The 24,342-nt window shown below is 37.6% G+C and overlaps 1 protein-coding gene across 1 annotated transcript in view; it reads left to right on the top strand.

Annotated features, from left to right (window-relative positions):
- The window catches only part of LOC150109481 (von Willebrand factor D and EGF domain-containing protein-like), a 419,421-nt gene that overhangs the window by 190,717 nt on the left and 204,362 nt on the right, over positions 1 to 24,342 (top strand). The window contains exon 15 of the mRNA XM_090402470.1: positions 2,806 to 2,952. Within this exon, the coding sequence (XP_090258596.1) occupies positions 2,806 to 2,952 (147 nt within the window). The remainder of the gene's footprint in view (positions 1 to 2,805; positions 2,953 to 24,342) is intronic.

Genomic DNA, 24,342 nt, shown 5'->3' with positions numbered 1-24,342 from the left:
TAAAGTAGATGACAAACAATAACAAACAGGAACTGCAGGTGAAAAAGAGTTTATGGAAGGGATATAAGGAGAGGGGTGGAGAGCTGATGCATGAAAAATATAAGATTCAGACCAGGGGAGTGACTAGTATGGTAAAGAAGGCAAAACTGGAATATTCCCTTGTTGAAAGAGCTCTCTTGACCTGGCTTTTCAATGAAAGTCTTGCTATGGGAAACGTACCCAAGGAATGGAAGGAAGGTAAGATAGCCCCATTGCATAAGGACGATAGCAGACTGGAAGTGTCAAACTATAGAGCAGTTTGTATTTCATCAGTTTTTTAAGATCTTGGAGAAATTAGTGAGGGAGTATATACAGTGTTGGGCAGATGAGGGTAATGTTATTTGCAAGAGTCAACATGGATTTGTTAAGGGATGCTCTTGCTTTAGTAATATGATTGTCTTTTATAATAACGTGACAAGAGCGATTAATGAGGGAAAGGCATATTCTACCATTTCTTTTGATTATGCAAAGGCATTCGACAGGGTGCCATGTAATAAGCTGATATTTAAGTTGCAGAACATGGGATTAGATGTCATTATTCAACTGGATTTAGGATTGACTGTCTGATAGGTATCAGAGTTGTATATGGTGGGGCAATATTAAGGAGGCAGAAGGTTAAAAGTGGGGTCCCACAGGGCTCAGTACTGGGACGTGTATTGTTTAACCTTTATATCAATGACTTTGTCAGTGGATTGCAGGGGGATATTCAATTGTTTGCAGATGATGTGAAGCTAGGAAGGGTTATTAGTAATTGTGCAGATGTGGCAGCCCTGGAAGGGGAGGATTTGAATAAACTGGACAGATGGGCAAATGAATGAGAGTATCAGTTTAATGCAGCTAAATGTAAAGTCTTGAAGTTTGGGATACATCAATGGGAGGCAGCATACTATTGGAGGAGCTGTACCAGAGGAAGTAGGGGAGACAAGAGATCTTGGGATGATGATTGATATAAACCTGAAATTCAGTTAATATATTGCAAAGGTGGTGAAGGTAACCCAGAGGATTGCTGCAATACTGAGAAGGACGCTGACCTGTAGAGATAAAAAAGTTATCATTCCATTGTATTAAGCCCTGATCAGACCACACTTGGACTATTGTTTTTCAAATTTGGGCCTTAGGATTTGAAGGGGGATAAATTAACTGTGGAAAGGGTACAAAGGCAGATAACAAAGATGGTTTCAGGATTATACAATGTTAGTCATGAGGATCAACTGAGAGAATGTGGATTGCAGAGTTTGGTAGATAGAAGAAGGAGAGGTGATAATTGAGACTTTTAAACTGTTGAGAGGTAGTTACAGGGTTGACACTGGAGAGTTCTTTCACTTGGAGGAACAGTGGGAAGGAGTGAGGACAAGGGGCCATCCCTGGAAGTACGAAGGGAATCTGCGAGCAAGAGGATGAGGAGTAGTTTCTTTGCATGGAGGATTGTTGAACAGTGGAATGCATTGCCTGATAGAGTGGTGAGAGCACGAACGGTCAATGAGTTCAAGGAGTGGTATGATAGACTTTGTGTTTTCTGGGAAGGACCTCCCACAATGAGTCTTTTGACTCCATGGGTGTATAATAATAATAATAAGTGAGCTGTGAAAGAAGACATCAAAACTTTCAGCAAAATTTCTTAGACATCCATTCAATGAAAAGGCATAGGCATAACTCTATAAATAGTTGAGTCAGAGTTGGCTCTACATTCATCTCAATTTATTTATCTTTCATTAGTTCATTCTTTCTCTGTTTTTTCTAATTTTATCAATTTTTTATATATATTTTTTTGTATTTTATTATTATTATTATTATTATTACCACCCCAAGACCTCATGGAGTCAAAGACTCATCTGGGAAGTCCTTTTATCACACACACAGCTCATCATACCGTGTTTTAAACACATTCAAACTCATTGCAGACACCATATTCTCAGGTGAGGCATTCCAATCATTCACAACTCTGCACGAAAAAAACCTGCCTCTCACTCCTCTACTTGCACCCTCTTTATACAGTTTCCAGGGATGACCTCTGGTTCTCCCCTGATCTCCCACTATTCTCTGTAGAACTTCTCCACCGCTAATCTTATAACAACCCCTTACCAACTGGTAGGTCTCTATCATATCTTCCCCTCTTCCTCCTGTCCACCCAACTCTGCAAATTACATCTTCTCAATCTTTCCTCATACTCGACATTCCAGAGGTCAGAAACTACCTTAGTCAGTCTCCTTTGAACCCTTTCCAACATCTCTTCATCCTTCTGAAAACCCGGTGACCAAATCTGGGCACAATAGTCCATGTGTGGCCTAATCAAAGCCTTATACAACGGAACAAGAATCTCCCTACTTCTACACATCAGTGTCATCTGCATCATTCCCAGAAGCATTTGAATTTTGATAATTTATTTTTTACATAGTCTGGAAACCGTGCTCTAGAGACCAAACATGGGACTTTTTTTCAAGCCACGTAAGGCCTCCAATAAGCAGTGCGGTGGTCTCACACCAGTCAATGACATTCATCTTCCACTTAAAAACAATCACAAACATCCATGCCCATGGTGGGATTTGAATCCTCAGCCTGTTGGTTGGAGAGCAGGTACCCTAACCACTCAGCCAACCTGGAAATGTAGATCTAGGTGGCACAGCTAGTTACTGACATCTATCCTCCATTTTTTTTTCTTTTTATCCAGGTACCATATATTAATACTTAGTAAATTTCTTTTTCTTTTAATTTATTAATCTGTTAATTTTAGTTTATTAATCTGTTGAAATGAATTATAATTTTAAGAATTCTGATGGTGAATGGGAGCTTTCGGAACTTCCAGTGATTACATCTGCTATTTATGCGAATTCCACTACCATAAAATGTGAGATTCCCATTCAGAGCAAGTCTCATCACTTTTATGAAGGACCTGAAGTTACCTGGGAGATCAAGGTATAGGTGGGGATAATTAATTTTTTTATTTTTTTTTTGTTATTTCTTTCCTAATGTTTTCTATAATTAAAAAACCTTTTCTATATTTCTACCTTAATTTTTTTTTTTTAAACCAGTAATTTTATTAGTAGTATTATTGTTATTAAAAAGGCATTTCCATGTCATCTGAAAACTCATTTCAGGAGGCTCAAATTAACCATTATTCACATAATTGCTGTTATATCTCTTTGAAAATTTTCTTCTGTATCTCTCATTTCTGTTATATGCCCTCTTTGCATATCAAGCAAGTTTTGTAACTCACAAGCCTTTAATTTATCCTCTCTACTGTTTTATTTTTATATCCCAAGAAATTCACACAACCATATCTGTGAACAGTTATCCAGATATGATTATTATTATTATTATTATTATTATTACCACGGGCTACTCCAGGAGTCCTTAGACTCATCGAGGGAGGCCCTAAACATCATGTTCACGCAGCTGTTCAACATTCTCACAGTATTTATCATACCTTGCCTTGAACTCGCTCACTGTCATAGCACCCACAACAGACTCTGGCAGCTTATTCCACTCATTTACCACTCTAAAAGTAAAGAACCCAGCTCTAACACCCCTGCTAACCACGCTCTTGCCCAGCTTCCATGGGTGTCCCCTAGTTCTCCCACCACCAGTCCTGATCTCAAAAATATCATCTGAATTAATCCTATAGAATCCTTTTAGCAATTTGAATGTCTCAATCATGTCTCCCCTTTTCTGCCTATCAACTGGTTTCTGCAACCCAAATCTTCAACCTGTTCTCATATGGTTCATTCCATAGACCTGCTATCATCTTAGTCACTCGCCTCTGGATCCTCTCAACCTCCTCCCCATCGAGAAGGAACCGAGGTGACCAAATCTGGGCACAGTAGTCGAGATGAGGTCTTATCAGGGCTCGGTACAGAGGTACAATATATTGTTTTTCTCTGCTCGTCAAGGTATTTTTCAACAACCAAGTGAGTTGATGAGCTGATTTAGCTACTTTCGCAATGTGCCCCCTAAACTTCATCTCCCTATCCACCAACACTCCCAAGTCCCAGGCCTCATCAATCTCCTGGAGTACAGTTCCACCAATGTGGTATACTGCTGCTAATCTTTTCACTCCGAAATGCATAACCTTACATTTTGTCACATTAAATTGACATCCATTCTCCTTAGTCCAGAACTCCAATCTATCTAAGTCATCTTGCAAGACTTTGACATCTTCTGCATTCACTATCGCCCTACCCAACTTTGCATCATCAGCGAACAAATGAACTGTCCCACTTAGACCCTTCCCTATATCGTTAATGAACAGATTAAACAGCAGTGGTCCAAGAACAGAACCCTGTGGCACACCACTAGTCACAGGCCGTTTTTTGGACTCTACTCCTGAATAAACTACTCTTTGATATCTCTCCATCAACCACCCAGCTATCCATCTCACCAACCCTATATCCATTCCCATATGTTGTAGTTTACGGATTAGAATTCCATGTGGTATCCTGTCAAACGCCTTTGCCAGGTCCAGCAGTATCACTGTAAACCCATTTCCCTTATCCAGTTCAGCCGTCACCTTGTTATAAAACTTGAGCAAGTTACTGAGGCATGATCTACCCTTCACAAAGCCATGCTGTCCTCTGTACAGTATCTCATTTTCATCAATCCATTCCTGTATTTTTCCCTTGACTACTTTCTCCAAGACCTTGACAATGACTCCTGATATGCTGATCGGTCGGTAATTTGCAACCATAGTCTTGGATCCTCCTTTATGCAGTGAAACTATTTTCCCCTCTTTCCACGCCTTCGGTACTAAGCCAGACCTGAGACTCAGATTAAACAACATGGTCAAGGGCACTGATAATTCATTAGCCGCTTCATGCAAGACCTGTGCCGGTATACCATCCAATCCCACAGATGTATTCACATTAAGGTTCTGTAATAGACTATTCACCTCCACTTCATTCATCACAATTCCCATATAAACTAATGGTTCCTTCATTTTTTCAACGTCACCACCTGGATGATATACTTTTGCAAAGTGCGCGCTCAGTAACTCCACTATATCTACTGGTTCAGTGAACTCTTTACCATCGTCATTCCTTAAAATCATTTTGCCATGTACAGTTTTTTTCTTGCTTGCAGCATATTGAAAGAACTGTTTGGGATTCTCTTTTGCTTGCATAGCTAGTTTCCTTTCATAATCAGCTTTTGCTGTTTTTACCACACTCGTTACCCTTCTGGCCTGTACTTTATACCGTTCGTGTGCCTGCAGGTCACCCCTTTCTTTAAATTCCCTCCATAGTTGTTTCTTTTTTTGCAGCTCAAGCTTAATGGTGTTATTCATCCATTTAACCCCTCCTTGTTTCACTATTCGGACCTTAGGTATACAATCAGCCATAACCTCCTGTAAATGCTCTTTGATCGCTTCCCATGCTCTATCGACGTCCAGCCCTTGCAGTTGTACATGCCATGGCACTGATCCAAGCAATCCCCTAAGCTTGTCATACTTGCCAGCACGGTAATTCCACATATACCCTGTCTTAATCACAAATTTCACACCTTTAGCCACCTCCCAGGTCAAGACCTTATGATCACTCTCACCAATAGGTGGCAACATGGTCATATTCATTACAGTCAAATTCTCAGATACTATTACCAGGTCAAGCACTCTTACACCCCTAGTATTTTCAATTACATGCTGTTTCAGATAGTTATCCCTTAATAATTGAATAAAATCCATTTCCTTCCTCACATGTGTCCTCTCCTCCTTCCAATCAATGTTACCATAGTTGAAATCCCCCATAATAATTACCCTCCTTCCACTCATTTCATCAATTTGTTTATGCATACCATCTCCACCATCTATTCCATCACCTGGTCTATAGCAGCACCCAACTGTATATTTTATTCTGCCAGTATCAATCTCACACCAAATAGCCTCAAATGAGCTCCTTTCACTATCCTGCAATACTTCAATTCTCCTTGGCTGCAGTTCATCAGCTATCATCAATAACACCCCTCCCCCAATGAACAGATTAAATGGATTATATCAAAGCCTTATAAAAGTGGAATAATAATAATAATAATTATTATTATTAATAACTTCTTAGAGCCTGTGTAGCTCAGTAGAAGTGACATTTGCACTCTATCGCACTTGATCGCACGAAGAAAGACTTGGGTTCAAAACTAGTCACCAACTAGAGAAACTTTTTCTAAGCCTTTTTCGACCAGTTCCCAAGTTTGTCAATCTCTGGCATGGACAAGCAGGTTTTTTCTCCCAAAAACTCAGGTTTTTTATCCTGTAAACTCAAGAAAATCAACTGCCGAATCTACACTATTTTCAGACATTAAAAATATATTGTTTTAGGATTAGGGACATGAGATGGTGGCAATTGTTAGCCATCTCTTCACTGCATGCCATTTAATGAGTGATAGCCTTGGGCCGGCTATCTCTGATTGCTACGAGTGGAGATTGAACTGTCCACTCAATCTCCAAAAGTTAGGTAGGGCTAAAATGGCCCCGCCTACTATGCCTATATGAGAATAAAAGGCATTAGCTGATTTTATGATTAACTCTTTGACTGTACATATTATGTGTTTTTCAGCATCCTAGTGATCTTTTGAACTTTTGCAATAAATACTGCAAACTTCAACTTCCTAACATTATCAATTTCTTGCATTTCATTTCTATCATTGTAATATACAGTTTGTAATATTTTCATACAAAAATGCACCATTCATTACATTTTGCTACATTGAATTGGTATCCATTATCCTTTGTAGCAATGTCAATTTATTTAAGTAATCCTCCAAAATTTGTACATCATCTTCATTAACTTTTGCCCTCCTCAGTTAGCATCAACAGCAAACAACTGGATATTCCTCCTTCAAATCGCTCCAGTATAAATACGTATATGTTGGGTATTAAACATAGGTTCAAATATAGATCTCTGTATTACTAAATCACTTAAGGAATTGACAGCGTACATAAGAATATAAATTAAATTATACTTTAATAAATATTTCCGATATTTCGGCAACATCACATTACCATCTTCAAAAGGAACTTACAAAAAAGGCACGTGCATGTAGGCACTACAACACAGTAACTGAGAATGAAGTGAGGAAGCTATTGTTCTCCTAAAAGTCCTAATGGTGCACCCTAGCGGGCTATGTAGGTGTTCTTGGCCGTTGTGCTGAAGGTCTGCTGATGTAAGCCTCCCAAATTTGGGACAGTCTCATGCAACCAAATTTGTTGAGGTTTGGAGAGTTTCTTAGAGCTGAGGCTGATTCCATGAATAGTCTTTCGAATTTGAACTTGCTACGGTATATTATTGTAGCTTTCTTCCACCGTATTCTGTGGCATGTATCCAGAGCATGGTCTGCAAGACCCGAGTGGCTGTACTTGTGAAACCGGATGTAGTCCTTGTGTTCCGAAATTCTGATATTCACTGTCCTGCCTGTTTGGCCAAAGTAAGACAGTTTACAGCTTCAGGGGACCTGGTATACACCAGGTAGGTCTAGGGGAAGTGGTTGGTCTTTAGTGGAGTGGATAAGGGATGCCAATTTTCTGTATGGTCTGTAGCAGGAGGATAAGTCATGTTTTTAAAAGGTTTTGATAATTTTTTCTGAGGTGCCTCAGATTTAGATGGATTTAGAGTAATCCTTGTTGTGAAGGGGGGGGGGGGGGATTGTGGTTTTTGGTTTCAATATTTTAATATTGAAGTATAATTTAATTTATATTCTTATGTATGTTGTCAATTCCTTAAGTGATTTAGTAATGCGTAACCAATGTATAAGCTTGTCTATGAGAATTACTATCATCCACGGAGGGCCCACCAATACGGTAAAATGAAGTTGAAGTTATCAAGACAACTAAATTGTCTGACTTTCCTAAAATGCTGCTGGGATAATCAGGTAATCCCAAATTGTGTAAAATTAAAGCACCGTTTTGTTTCACAAAAAGCTCCCTGTATCTATAACCATGTCAGCTACGCATTGCTTTGGGAGCAAATTGCCGCCACGCAGTTTCTTTTAGCTGACATTAACAATGCTATTCTTGCACTTGAAGAAGAGCTTGCATGCACTTTAAATCACGAGCTTTGGTCAATTTTACATGACATCTTGTGTACCACAGCAGACAAAGAATTTGAGAAAATACAGGTCGACATATCAGAAAATTCAAAAAATTAAAAAAAGAACTCCACCGTCAATCCAAAACTTCCTACCAACACTGTAATCAACCTTTCTTCAGTCACCCTGAAGCCTAAAGCACTCAATGTGCTTTCATGTGGCCACAACTTCGCCATTGCTCCCAGAAAAATACCTAGTGAGGATATTATGATCCAGATCAAACACGTAATCTGCCACTTTCCAATTCAAATCGCCAACAGTGTAAGACTGGATGTAGCTTGTGTCCTCTCCAAAGCAAGACCACCAAAAACCAACATATCCAATGAGGAGTATAATGCTATACAGGAAATGAGGAATAATAAAGAAATAGTTATCAGCAAAGCAGATAAGGGAAATGCAACTGTAGTACTTAACCAAACGGACTACACAGGTAAGCTTAATGCACTTCTATTAGATCAGGCTACTTACCTCCCTATCGAATACAATCCCACCAACTCACAAATGAGAAAACTTCACAGGCGCCTTAAGAAGGTCACTTCTTGGCCTGTAGAAGTTACTAACAGATTAAAACCGTTTAAATCTATACTCCCCTCCGGTATTTATGGTCTCCCTAAAATACATAAATAAAATGCCATTACGTCCCATAGTGGATGGCATTGATTTCCCCCACATGCAAATTAGCTAAACATTTGACCAAAGTGCTCACACACTATACTGGCAACATACCATCACACATAAAAAACTCAGCCCACTTCAAAGCCAGCATATAAAACCTTACACCCCAACATTCTCCTCCTTATTCACAAATGTCCCACTCAAGGAAACTTTACAGCTAATCCAAGCTAAATTTCCTCCCGATATCTCAGCCCTATTTCAGTTCAAATGACCAAAATCTTAAAAAGACATGACTTGACCTCCTGTTACATGCCATACAGAAAATTGGCATCCCTTATCCCTTATCCACTCCACTAAAGACCAACCACTTCCACTAGACCTACACTTCCCCTTAACTGATTTAGTAATGCATAACCAACATATAAGCTTGTCTACGAGAGTAGAGCTCTGTAGTGGTCACCTGCCTTGTACTTAATTCCACTGCACTGTATTACCCTTTAATGTCTAACCATCAGCTATCCTCTTATTCCTTGTCCAACTTCATATCCATTCCTTTTCAGTAAATAATGAAGAGTACCACTATATTAGGAATAATTACTTTCATTTCCCAGCATTTCAACCTTCTTATTAAGGTCATCATCTGTTTTTTTTATTCCCTTTGGCATACTTTATATATATATATATATATATTGTGAAAAGAGTTGAATGACTTAAACCGAGAGTTAGGTAAAAAGGGGTTTAATAGTAAAACACAACTACTTTTGGTTCATAACAGCCTTCATCAGGTGACATTATAAAATAAAAACACTAAATACTGAAGGTTAAAAAAAACTATGAACAACATAGAGAGTCTCTATACATAATTAGTATGAAAACGTTGTAGTTGTATTTAAAGCTGTTCTTTCGTTTGTTGCATTGTTAGGAGAGTGCATGCTTGCAGCATCATGTGAATGCCAGTACATGATTACAGCTGAATGACTATCTGGGAGGTTGCAGCTCAAGTTATTATTTAGATGTTCAGGGTTGAGGATGATTTCCCTAGATTCTACGATTTTTCTCTCCAATTCATCATGGCAATGAAAGATGTTAGTAAATCTGTCCCAGTGGACTGTATGACTTGGGGGTTTCATCATTAGGATTAGTTGAGAAAAGGATATGGCTTGATAAAGCACTGGCTCACTGTCTCTTGTAAGCAATGTCCCTCATGTGTTCCTCCATGCGTAATTCAATAGATTTGTCTGTCTGGCCAAAATAAGGAATATCACAATCACACCAAATTTTGTACACACCAGGAAATTTAAGATGATGATGACATGGTTTTGGGTGGCTTATTAAGGAGCAGATTTTTGGAAATGGAGTGAACAAAGTTCTGATATTGTATTTTTTTGAGAACCTTGGCTAATTTTTGTGAAACTGAACTTATGTAAGAAATAGATATATTGCCTTTAAATGTATTTATTTCTTCTGTGTGATGACTAGGAGGATTAAGAAGGAATTTTTCAAAAATTCTTTTAGAATATCCATTAAGTACGAAAGTAGTTTTGTGATAATTGATTTCTTTTTGAAGTTCATTTGGGTCATCAAGAAGAGCGAGCTCTATGTCCCAAGGTATACATATATATACTAGTCCGGAACTCGAGTTCCGGAACCGGCCTACCAGTCCGGTTCTCCTTGAATTCTGAAGACTCGAAAGGGGGACCCCCCCCCCGAGTTCTGGACTGGTAGGCCAGTTTTCCTTGCATTCTGATGACTCGAATTTTGAAGACTCAGCACTCAGTGCAGCCCCTGAGTTTCAAACAACTTGACAAAAAACGTGACACAAAAACATTACAAAAAAAGCTTATCATTTATAATATTTATAATATTAATATTTAACTGACTAGAACCCGAGAAAGAATAACACAAAAAACTTTAATAAATCACAACTAGTTTCATCGGTGGCCCAACTTCTTCAGGTGAGTAAGAAATAACACAAAACTTATAAAACTAACAAGGTAAAAAACATGGACTTTCCAGTTTAATAAAAAGAAGAAGAATAGTAACAGTCATATTTGAATAGGTGGCCGCGTGCTATTGTTAGCATAAGAGCGACTATACAACTCTGCCAAAACTTCGTTCTTTTCTGAGTCGACCAAAACACAACCAACTGCATTTTCCTGGTGTTTATAAAGTTATGTGCAACTGTGGTCGATCTTATTTTGGCCAGACAGATAAATCTATTTCACTACGTCTTGAGGAACATAGATGGGACATCTCCTACAGTAGAACACGTAGAACCCTTTCCAGTCATGTTCTTTTCTCTGCCAACTCTAACCTCGAAGAATGTCAACACCAAGTTGATTGGGACCACACAACCAATTAATAGATATGCATGGATGAATTTGAAAGACGAATTATAGACTCCAATGAAATAGTTCTGGACCCTTCACACATGAACAACAATCTGAGCTACAATTTGCCTGATTCCCATAGTGCAGTAATCTAGTACTGGTACTCTAAAATTAGCTGTCACACACATTCAACTCATGTTAACAATAACACACAGTCACCTATTCAAATATGACTGTTACTATTCTTCTTCTTTTTATTAAGCTGGAAAGTCCATGTTTTTTACCTTGTTAGTTTTATAAGTTTTGTGTTATTTCTTACTCACCTGAAGAAGTCGGGACACCGATGAAACTAGTCGTGATTTATTCAAGTTTTTGTGTTATTCTTTCTTGGGGGTTCTAGTCAGTTAAATATTAATTTTATAAATGTATATATATATATGTGTGTGTATGTATATATATATGTGTGTGTGTGTGTGTGTCTGTGTTTGTACTCCAGATGATGACCTCTTAATATGAAGGTTGAAACATCAGGAAATTAAAGTAATTATTCCTAATACAGTTGTAGTTTCCATAATTTACCGAAATGAATGCTGATGACTGTGTAACATTAAAGAAAATGATTCATATTCATTTCCGTTTGCTCCAGTTTACATAATAAGCTTCTGTGCACCTATCAAATGCCTTTGCAAAGTATAACCTTATCATGGTATAACCATCATTACCGTTATACATATCAGATATCATTTTTTTTTGCAAAAGTGAGTAAATTACTGAGGCAGGACCTACCCTTCACGAGTTGTGCTCCATAGAGTATTCCTGTCTATCCATTACTGAGTTCTGCCCTTAACCAACTTTTACAATGCCTTAATCACTTATCAACTGAAGCAGAAGACTTTATGTCTTGGAGTCTTCTACTTCTGTCATCTTCTTACTATCTACAGTATATTTGTGTATAGAGGATTAAGTGCTGTGAAGACATAATGTTGGAGGTTTAATGGATTTTTTACACCACTCAGAAAGGATTAAAAAGAATTTAATACTTCCTATATTTCGCCCTAGTTACTAGGACATCTACGGGGATTACAAAAATAACTAATGTAACATAACACAAATATCATACAATACTAAGCCCAACCACGTGGGTGACACTAAAGTCCTATCTAGGTGGAGCGCCCTCTAAGGGCGGTTGTAGGTGGCCTGGAATATAAAGTAGGATCTCTGGTGATGAGTGTTTCCCAAATTTTCGGAAGCTTAATGCAACCGTATTTATTAAGATTTGGTTGATTTCTAAGAGCTGCTGCTGCTGCTTCTAAGAATAGTCTCTCTTTCTTGAATTTGCTGTGATGGAGCATGGTGGTTTTCTTCCATGATACCCTGTGGGTGGTGTCCAAGACATGGTCAGCCAAGCCTGAATGACCATAGTTGTGTTTACAGATGTAAGACTTGTGTTCCTCTAGGCGGATGGATGCTGATCTGCCTGTCTGTCCAAAGTACGCCAGCTTACAGGAACAGGGTACTTTGTAAACTCCAAGCAGAGAGAGAGAGGAGGGAGCTGATCTTTCGTAGAACGGATAAGGGTAGCAAGTTTGCGGTGGGGCTTATATGCTGTGTGTAGGTTGTACTTTTTTAGAATCTTGGCTATTTTTTCGGATGTGCCACGGATGTAGGATATGGTGATGGCATTTTTAAATTCTTGTTGATGAGGAGGACCGGGAATGGGAGAGGAACTGATTATTTTTTTGATACTGATCACTGTAGATATTTGTGTTATGTTACATTAGTTATTTTTGTAATCCCCGTAGATGTACTAGTGACTAGGACGAAATATAGGAAGTATTAAATTCTTTTTAATCCTTTCTGAGTGTTGTAAAAAATCCATTAAACCTCCAACATTACAGTATATTCATTAAAAATATCTTTCAAATTTTCTTTCTTTTATTCACCACACAGTGAAAAATCTCTGTGATTTCCTTTAATTTGTTTTGCTAATTTTCTTCATAATTTGATTTTGCTTTCCTTAACACGCTAGTCACCTTTCTTGAATGTGTGCTTTGTAAATTTCTTGATTGTATTTCTCTTTATATTCCCTCTACAGCAATGTTTTTCCTTCTTCTTCTTTTTTTTTTTTTGGTTTACCAGCTCTTACTTAATGGTACCTGCTCATCCATTTAACAGTCACTTTACCCTTCTGACCCTATTATATGCATTTTGATGATTCTTTCAAATACACAACCATTTCCTATGCTCTACCAACCTCTTGCCTTTGCAATGTCTTATTCGAGATACTTCAAGCCGCCTCCTGACTTTGTCATAATCACCAGCTGTGTAGTTCTATATGTATTCCTTCTTAACTGAAAAGGAAACATTAAGCAATTTCCCAGTCAAGACTATATAAAAACTCTCCCCAAAAATAAAGTGTTTGCTTTGATTTTTTTGGACAAGCCTCTAATATCATCAGCAGATTAAGAATTCTCAAACCCTGGATCTTCTCAGTCACATGCTGTTTGAGTAATTAGCTCTGAGTAGCTGCATGAATTTCATTCTCTTTTCTCCTTACAATTTCTGTAAGGCGAAAAGTTCCTGTTCCTGTTCCTCAAATTAACTCATTGCACACAAAATAAACAAAATAAACAATTACTATTATAAACTTTAGTACAGGAACAGAAATTGTGAGTTTGCTGATACATGGCATCTGTTCTTCCATTGCCCTTCCTAGAATATAACAGGAACCAATATGTATATTTATATATATATATATATATATAAATTTATTTATTTATTTTATATTGATCCCATACATAAGCAGTAGAAGAATCTTATAGTATATCAGTGCTGTGTGGGAGGGGGGGGTGCAGGTGAAAGTTAGGAATGTTAGTTGCTAGGGGACACATAATAGGAAAGGCTTTTCCAAAGGACAGATGTAAGCAGAACATAAAAAGGAAAAGGGGATGCAGTTTGTTTTCAGTTGGACTGAAGATGGATATTGGATAGCTGCTGCTCAAAGCAGAAGAATGATAGTTGACTCTTCAGTTGAGCAATGTCTATGGAAGTAGCTGTGGAAAAGACAGAGCTGAAATAGTGGCTACAAGGTAATTGTTGAAATGGATTAGTGAGAGGAGGGAGATCATAACCTATCACCTGAATCACTCTCCTCTGTACAGCATGAAGAGCCTGCCAGCCTGGCTGGCTGAGTGGTTAGCATATCCACTCTCCAGCCAAAAGGCTGTGGGTTCGAATCTCGCCATGGGCATGGATGTTTGTGATTGTCTGTGGAAATGCTAGTGGTGGTGGTCGGCAGTAGATGGCATTGGTGTAGTTGCGGTCATTTGGTGGATCAAGTGGCAGAGACAGAGTTGTAGAGCAGGTGCCCTCCCTCGATGAGTCTTGGACTCCCTGGAGCTGTCTAATAATAATAATAATAAGAAGAAGAAGAATTTTTAGGAAATTTTAAGTGCACCATCTCAAATGTGAATAGTATTCCAAGGATAATCAGATTTGAGATTTTTACAAAGTAGCTGGAGCATCTCTAGCAGAAAAGAATGTCTGGTATTTTAGCAGTTTAGGAATTTTAGCTGTTCATGGGATGTTTACTGAGGCATTACGGGTGCATTGCTGAGGGTAAGTAAGCTGAGATCTCTTTAGACCAGGATAATCTGGTCATCTTCAGTGCTACCAAGCTTCAAGCATGGGATGCTTCAGAATTGCATGGTTTGTTGACTGGATCAGAAAAATGAGCTGTCCTATCATTATATAGGATTATGTTGATTCTATTGATAATTTTCTTCATTAGTTTGGAGAAGACTGAGGTAATAATGATCAGCAGTGGTGGGATGACAGACTTTTATCTCTCTTTATTGTATATATAGTATACAATGGAGAAGCTAGTATATATATTAATATATATACTAGCTTCCATGCAATGAGATAAATGTTAGCTGAGTATAAAAGATTGTAAAAATGATGTAGGATAGATGTTAGTTCTTCAGCACACCATTTGAGTTCAGTTGCAGATATTCCATTGGGACTCGAAGACTTTTTTGGAATTCTGATATCTTGTTTTCCAAAAGACCATAGGAAGCATATGCTTCTCTATTTCTAATATGGCAAGAGTATGGCCATGTTCATCTATGCAGGAGTTAGAGAAGAAGAATGATGCCAGGAGTTGAGCCTTTTCTTTGGGTGCTGTAACAGTGATGCCATGAATGAGAAAGAGAGGGTGAAATGCAGGTGAGCAGAAGCTGCATCTGATGGCCTTTGTAAGGGACCAGAGGGCATAACTGCCATTTGGACAGGAGACAAGTTTTCTGCTGTTGGCCATTACCCAGTCAGATTTTGATTTACTGATAGTTGTTTTGAATTTACTGCATACTTCAGCTTATGAGTTGCGGTTGGAGTACTTGTTGTAAGCCACTTGCACTATGCTGAATATTTTCTAAACTGTTTTGGTATGCCTTTTTGTTAAACCAGACTTGGAAAGTGGGCAGAAATTTTGATGGAATAAGGAATGAAGACCTTTATATGCCAGTGAGGATAATTTCTATGACTCACTCAGAGCAGGTATTTGAATCAGAAGAGTGGAAAAAATTATATATCTTCTCCTGTTGTCTTTTCTGTCTCACTTCAGTTAGTTTCAACTTTACTGCCTTCCATGGCCCTCCCTTAAACTACTCTTGTTAGTTTCAGTTTTTCAGCTATATGAGTTTTGACTCTACGAGGTGTTTGTATAATAATAATTATTTTCCTGTATCAGGAAGACTGTCCTCTTTCAGCCAAGACTTAATCATTTCTATAATTTTTCAACTAAGTCAAGCTAACCAGTGCCAAAAACTCTACTCCTGTTCCTGCATGAAATGAAATATCTCCTTTGACTCACAGTTATCTTTAAATCATTGTTCCGTTCAGTTGAGACCTGAAAAACTACATTCATCATTCTTTGATTTTCCCATTCATACACTCATTCACTCATTTGCCTGAAGGATGCCTGTGCTCCTGCATCTTCCCATAGTTCTATGTTTTTTTTTTTAATTTTCTATTATTTTTTATGTGTATTCCACCCACAAAAGGTTAATCTATGATGTGCCAAATTCCATGAAAGGTTAAGGAATTTTTTATCGTTATTTATTATTTTATTTATTTTTTTAATTTGGAACCCCCCCCCCCTCTAGAGACCAAACATGGAGCTTTTTCAAAAGCCAGTTCAGGCTTCCAGTTTACAGAGTAGTGGTCTCTTACATCAGACTATGAAATTCATCTCTCACCTTAAATACAATCACAAACCTCCATGCTCACAGTGGGATTCAAACCCACAACAAATTAGTTGGAAAGTAGTCATGGTGTTGTGACGTCTTTCTTCTTCATTAAGTTTTCTTTTTCGCTTAGTGCAGTTTTCCAATTTATTTTTGGTATTCAGTCACGAGACAGTCTAGGCCTAATCTCTATATGGGTAATACTGTACAAGAGTTAAAACAATAAGAGAGGTTATCGATGAGGTCAGTAATTCCCTAACTCTTTCTGCTGATTGATTCCATTTTCGAACACAAAGAAAATTTATATTTAACTGCGCCACTCTGTGTCCATGGTTGTGAGAATAATGTTAAGGAATCATCAGCAAATACAATGCTACCGTAATCTAAATAAGACAGAACTTTCCTTAATCAAATTACCTTTAAGTTATATAGCAGTCGTGGTTCTCTAATCTTTCCTTACTTTCACATTAAATAGAGTTCCCACTTAGATCCGAACTGTTAAAATGAGCGGTGCAATGAAATGAACTCAGGCAAGCACAAAATTCAATTTAAATAAAAACATTTAATACACTAATACATGAATTTACATTAATCAAAGAAGATCTAAATATAATAAAATGATCATGAAATAAAGAAGTTCTTATTAAGACAATAGTAACTTCACAGTAGAGTATACTCAGCGCAGTTAAATTCTTAACATATAGATTTCTACCCTTCTTAGAGTTATAAGCTTCTAAGCACAACTTTTAGACAAAGGTTATCTATTCAATATACTTCAATTGTCGACTCTGCTTAGCCGTTCAGGATATACAAAGCACATATCACTAAATACACACCAAGGAATTCTAAAGTCCTGTCAATCTATCACAGTAAATCTAAGTAAGTCAGTTTCTAACTTATATCATGTTCTCTTGGAACAAGCTTCAAGATATCACACATTCAAACTTGAACTGTCATTAAGGCAATACAGTTCTCCTTTATTGTAATTACATTCACAAAAGACATAGAAAGGATTTCCTTACCGGGATGGTTGATATACTTCAATTGTTGGCTCGGGAATTCATGCTTGCTTCGATCTAAAATTGTCTATCATTCAGGTTTCCTTGGCAATCCCTGTCATTCCGCTAGTCTTTCACAATTACAAGATGAGGGAATTAGAATCAAGATAGAACAAGAGCTCACGAAAGAGTAAGAGAAAAATATAGAGCTCCCTTGTCTTTTCAACCCCGGTTATCTCCTTCGTGCCTCGTTTTTCTCCTTATTCAACAGCACATGTCTCCTCCTTCCTCTTTTCATGCCAAAATCCACCTCGTGGATCTTCGTTAGCTCGGCATAGTAACTAGTGCCAAAATGTGCACTGGGGGCTAACTTCGTAATTTCATACAGCACTTAATTTCTGTTATACTGGCTATGTCCTTGGCAATGGTTTACATAAACAGACTACGTTCCAAGTTTCCGTGCACAGTTCACATAGGATATATATACTTTACAAAGAATTAGTACAGGATAAATAACTAACAACTATTAGAACATACAATTATTTTATAATTATGGAATATACATCAGTAAGTGAATAATTTACTATTTGTCTGATGAGCAAATTTGGCTCAGAGAATGGCAGACTATGTTAAATCCTGAATGAAACACTATTATATTATAATTCCCTTCATTCAGAATTTAACAATGGTACCACTCATCCAACCAGTTATCCTGATTTAGCACTTCATTCCTTTTAAAGAGCATATGCTGCAGACACATAACTCTAAATCTATTCAAGTGCAGCCAATCAAATATCCTTTTGTTCATTAAATTCATTCCATACATCTAAAAACTTGCACATTCTTCTGCTTAACCTTCATTAACATACAACAGACTTATAATCTTTACTCTCTCACTTTTCATTTTCACTGGAAAGTGAAAATGAAAAGTGAGAGATTTTTATTTGTACCAAAAAGTTGGCCCTAATCATGGAATCACCATTCAATATACCCTCCCCTCTCTCTCTCTCTCTCTCTCTCTCTCCCCTCTCTCCCTCCCCCTACTCTCTTGCATAGGCTTCTTTCTTTACCCTTCACCTTTCCTTTCTTGTGTTCTTGTCATTATAACTGATGTCTTATTTATTAATTCCATTTTCGATGTTTTAAATTATTTTGTTTAAAATTTTATTTTATTTTTATTTTAATATTAACATTAATTTGCAATAATGATGAACATTCAATTTTAATGTGGTTAAATTTAATTATGCAAAAAAAAAATCACAGATATCATCTCTGCAGTTTTTTGCAAAGGGTCACCAGTTAAATGTGTGGCAAAGTGTAAGGTTCCATTGGTGTAATTAATACAGCTTGAAATCTTTTCAAGCTGTATTACATTGATGTAACTGGACTGCAAGAAATTGATAAAGCTTGGGATATTGGAAATGATTATAAGTTCAGAGAACCTGTTGCAAATATGAGCATAATGGAGAATTGTCAAGATTATTAGAATACCTCCTGTAAGATAAGTTTGTTTTAATGTGTGGTGATATTTTGTAGATTTAAGTTGAATTTCATTTTGTGATAGTTTGGAACTGAAAGTTCATGTTTAATTGAGTTTTAGTTATTGTTAGGTTAATTTGAGTGTGTTCTTTATTCATTATGATCCAAGGCGACATTATGGTAAGAATGAAGTATTTGAATCTGTCAGCATGTAAGGCAAAGAACACGAGTCATGTGGATTTTTCTAAGATGATACATTGCCAAGAGTGTCATATGTGTGGGGGTGGGTGGGCAGGGGGATGAGGAAGAGTGTTGTGGCAGGAGAGAATGAATAACAGAAGTGATCAAGTATGGGGGTATGCAGGAAGTGTGACACAGGGAACACGGATTAAATGATGTTGGACAAAGTGTGGAAGGCAGTGCAGAGTGTAATAATATGAGCTGTAGCAGGAAAAAAAAAAGGGAGACAGAAGACCCTGGATGATGCCATAAAAGTGAGCACAACTAATGGCAAAAAATGAGGGACTAATGGTGAGAAAGTGAGTATGACTGATGCATGATAGCAGGCATGTATGACAGTGAGAAAGTAATGCAAGAGTTGAGAGCTGAGTAGGTGAAGATGAGATAAGAGGTAAGTGGACCTTGTGCACAGTGAAATTAAGATGAATAAATATAAATAGAAGTTTGTTGAAGAATTGAATGAAAGATGACAGTGAAGAAGTAACAAATGATTCAAGTGGCATTTCATGGGGATTCCATGACTGAGATTATTACAGATGTGGTGAAAGGTGTACAAACTTCACTTTTCATGAGGAAGAATGAGCTGATTGAGACACTGGATATGAGGAGTAATGTAGTTTGTGAATGTGTGCAAAGAGTTCGAAGGATGGATAGAATTGTATGAGTGACAGATTGCATTTAAATGGGTTTTGTGTGAGTCAGCTGGAGTGGCTGTTGCTGGAAGGGAGAATAAGAACAAAGGTGAACAAGAGATCTGAGAATGTAAGACAATGTTGAGGAATAGGAGAATGAGGTGTGGCAGACTGAAGAAGTGCTTCCAGTAGAGAGGAGAGTAGTCTGAGAAAGAGAGAGAGAGAGAGAGAGAAAGGAGAATGAAAGAACAGAATGCAGGAGGGATAGGAAATGTGGGAGAGTCAGGGTATACAGAGAGATATCGCATCACAGGAGTGACAGCTGGAAGTAATAATGAGCACGTGTATATAAGTAAACAAAAAAGGAATGGAACGAACTGGACTTCAAAGGAAGCATTAGAATGTTGAGAAATTTATGGAATTGATGGTGATATAGAAGAATTGCCTAGAGCAGGTATAGAGGAGTCACATTCTGAGAGAAAATATAAGTAAAACTGCTGTATACCAAGTAATGAATTATTAGGTTTGTTTAGGAAGGCTAGGAGTATAATATAATAAGAATGAAATTGTTACATTGATTGAGTTTATTCATCAGAAATGAACAGTTCGTAAAGATATTTTATCCCCATAAGTGTGCACTATGCAGAATTTTTGTGCTGAGAGAAGGGTGAAATAGCAAGAGGTATTTGAGGAATTAAGTAAATTTAATGTGAATGAGGTGATAGGACTTGGCATATACATGTTTCAAGAGAATATTCCAGCGAGTTAACAATCCTTGACATACTCATTTAACCACCTTACAGGCCATTATGGATCGAATACGCATCCTCATAAGCTTCGTATCCATCATATATTTGAATGTAATATCAATGGTATTACAATTTTAATATGCACTTCGCATCCATGATAACCTTAATGTCTGTAGACATCTTGGCTGATAGCATGGTTAACAAGGACTTGCAACTAGATCAATCCCAAAAGAGTGGAAAGAGTGAAAAATTATTCACATTATTTTATCACAAAGGATGTGATAAATCTGGGGCATTGTATTATAAACCAATCTATGTGTGTGGAATTGTGGTTAAAGTGTAAGAGAAAACTAGGATCCAGAAATGGATTGATAACATCTTTTTCTTTGATGATCAGCATGAGTTTTCTAAAAGGAGATAATGTTTTAACAATATACTTGCATGTTACAACAAGGTGGCAAATGTACTGGACAAGTGAGATGCATATACAATGATATGTTTAGGTTTTGTAAAGCCTTTGATAGATTATGCATGATAAGTTGTTAATTAAATTGGAACGAACAGCATTAGATAATAGATTGATACATTGCATAGGAGATTGACTGGTATCCATCTGATAGGTATCAGCTAGTGGTGAACAGTATTCTGGAAAAGAAAAATGGTGATATTCCCCAGGGATCTTTTTGGTGCCATTACTGGTTTAACCTGTATGTTAAAGGATATTGGGAGAGATTTAAATGGGGAAATGCAGTTATTTACAGATGATGCAAATTTTGTTGAGAACTATGAAGATTGGGCAGAGGAGGGTGATATACAATAAGTGCAAGAGATAAGGGATCTGAGGGCAATTGCAGACAAGAACCTAAATTTAGGAGACATTGCTAAAATTGTGTGGGCATTCACAGCAGATTATAGTAATGATGCAGAGGACATTGACGTGTAGAAATAAGGAGATCATGGTTCTCTTATATATGTCCTTGATCAGAGTACATATGAATTACTCTGCACCGATGTAGATACCTGGTTTTCATCGAGATGATATATTGGAACAGGTTCTGATACAAATAGCTAAATTGTTTTCCAGTCTATGGAATGATAGGTATGAAGAAAGATTGAGAAATGCAATTTGCAGAACTTCATAGATAGAGAGAAGGAGGATGGAAGGGAAGGATATAATTGAGATGTGTAAATTGATAAAGGGTTATTACTGGATTGATATAAAAGGGATTTTTCATAGAATGGGATTTAACAGGGATAGCATAGGAGTGATGAGCAGTTTTTTTCTGAGAAGAATGGTTGGCAAGTGAAATGCACTTGAAATTGACTGAGAATATAAACTGTATGTAATCAACTTTCAGGTGATAAACAATCAGATAGGTCAGTGAAGTCATCAGAGTTAGAAGAATGGTAGAGGCAGTAAAGTGAGGTAAGGATGTTTTGAGCCAAAGTAGATCATATAAAAGGGATATGCAGTCTGATAACCTTAGGCATGTGATATCAAACATGACAGGGCAAGTCCCACCCTTCTTATGAAAGACTTCATGGAGAATCTAGTGAAGAAAGTTGAAGTGAGATATTGTTACAGAGAATATTCCTTGTAATTCAGTGATGAATAATGAAAAATCAGGTTTGGATGTCTGTAGGTGCTGGTGCACACCAAAGATGTGCATCAGCACCTCCCAGTCAATATGGAAGATTTTTTTATTACATGGTGTTGTTGGATATTTTTAGTTATTTTTAATCAATTTTTTGGAACATTTTTATTAATTTTTGAGATTTATTATTATTGTTATCCTGAGATCCAATGGAGTCAAAGACTCATCTAGGAGGTCCTTTTGTTATACACACAGTTCATCATACTTCACCTTAAATACACTCAAATTCTCTGGAGATACCACCCCCTCAGGCAAGGCATTCCAATCATTCACAACTCTGCATGCAAAAAAAACTGCTTCTTACTCCCCTGGTCTCTCACCATTTTTCTGTAAAAGCTCTTCAACATTGATCCTGAAACAACTCCTTACTCACTTGTAGGTCTCTAGCATATCACTGCCTCTTCCTCCTATCCACTAGACTCTGTAAATTGCATCTTCTCAACCTTTTCTCATTTTCAGTGGTTTTTGTGGGAGTTTTTTTTTTATTGAATTGCAGTGACTAGAATTTTTATGCTTTTTATCATCATAGTGAATAAATTAATAGGAAAATTTATAGAGCAAGGGCATGCAGCAGAGTCACGTGGTGAACAACATCCACAATATCAGCAAGTACTTGAAGACTTGAGGTCACTATTCCCACACAGAGAGTGCCCAGACTCCAATTCAAGTGTGGCCACAGATGCTCCTCCCTGCAAGCTGCTATACTTGGACTCTCCAAGCACAACATAGCAATGTAAGCAAGTATTTGCCAGTTGATTGGCAAACCTCCTGAAGAGTTATTAGAAGGTTTGATCTAATGTACTATCTTGTTTGTCAACCTTTGGAAACTGCTTTAATGCTGTATTATCCTCAAAATGAGGAGTCACTAGTTTCCTAAATAAATATTTAGAGTGTGGAGAGCATTAAAAGGCAGGTGTGATTGGAAAATCACAACTGGCTTGGGTAGGAATAGTTATAGAACTAAAAGTAAACTGCTGTTTGTTTACAAATGCCAGGAGTATCAGAAATAAGGGAAGAGAAACGGTTTCAATGATTGAGTTTATTTGCTCCAAAATCATTGGAATAAGTGAAACATGGTTGAATGAAGATGATATCCAAATGGTAAAAGAAATGGAAGGGTACAGTGTTTTTCATGAAGATAGAAAGAACGGGAAGGGAGGGGGAGTGCTAATGATGACAGAAGGGGAATTATTTCCACATAAAGCAAACATGAAAGAGGGAAATAGTGGCAATGGTTAGTTATGAAGCAGTGTGGTGTGAGTTGGAGGTTGACAGGAAGAGATATTTCTTCATCAGTATCCTCCACATTCCGGGGCATATGCAGTATATGCCAGGGAATGTGGAGGGTGCTGATGAAGAAATGTATAAACAACTTGGGTTAGTGAATAAAAGAAGGGTGATTATTATGGGCAATTTTAATTATGACAGTATAGATTAGAATGAAGAGATACCATTTCAGAATAAGGAATAAGGAAAATGAATTTCTTTAGTTCTTGTGAGACAACAATCTCAGGCACACAAGGATTGAGAGTTTTAGATCTGATCATTTCATCAGAGGCTGTAATTGTGAGCATTGTTTCACACTTTCCTCCAGTTGGTGAGAGTGATCATGAAGAGATCACCTAGGTTATGGCTAGCCAGATTCAGACTTCTGTGAGGAAAGGATATATATGTAAAATTATAAGGCTGGTGATTATGACAAGCTTAGGAGACAGTAATATAATAAATTTAGTTTAATCCTTTATCCAAGTGTGAGCAAACAAAGTTTGCGCCTGAAAGTATCTTCAGGACTGGGGTAAGGTGGTACAACACCGGGCAACTCCTTGCAAAGGTGGAGCAAGCTTACACCAGTCCTATCTCAGTATCTCCCATAATGCAAAACACATCTCCTTGCAGATATGTATGATGTCATGCATTAAGGGAAGCGCCACTACCCAGACTAGTTTCGACCTTTATTGAGGTCTCTTCAGTGGGAGCCAGGCCCATATGTGGAGATACCAGTCCTTATAGTCCTTATAAGGACTGGCTTAAAGGGGCGAAGCAAGAATGCGTTTCATCTTCCCCGTTATCTGTAGAGGACAGTGTAGGAATAAGGTGTTATTGAGCTATTAAAGCTCTGATCATGGCAGGAGGGTAACAGCAATAGCCGAGCCTCAGTTAGAACTTCATTGGCTACAGCATTGCCATCCATTACCCTCCAAGGGTATTAATCACCACATCTCACGGTCGACTCCTAGCCGTGGAGATACCAGGCAGAAGCAATAGCAAGGTCATCTCTACCTATAGGAGTTGCCA

This window comes from Typopeltis vanoorti, chromosome 2 (genome assembly GCF_054136105.1).
Source record: "Typopeltis vanoorti isolate ZY-2024b chromosome 2, IOZ_Tvanoo_1.0, whole genome shotgun sequence".
Classification (NCBI taxonomy): Eukaryota; Metazoa; Arthropoda; class Arachnida; order Uropygi; family Thelyphonidae; genus Typopeltis; species Typopeltis vanoorti.
This window is presented reverse-complemented; position numbering and strand designations above follow the sequence as displayed.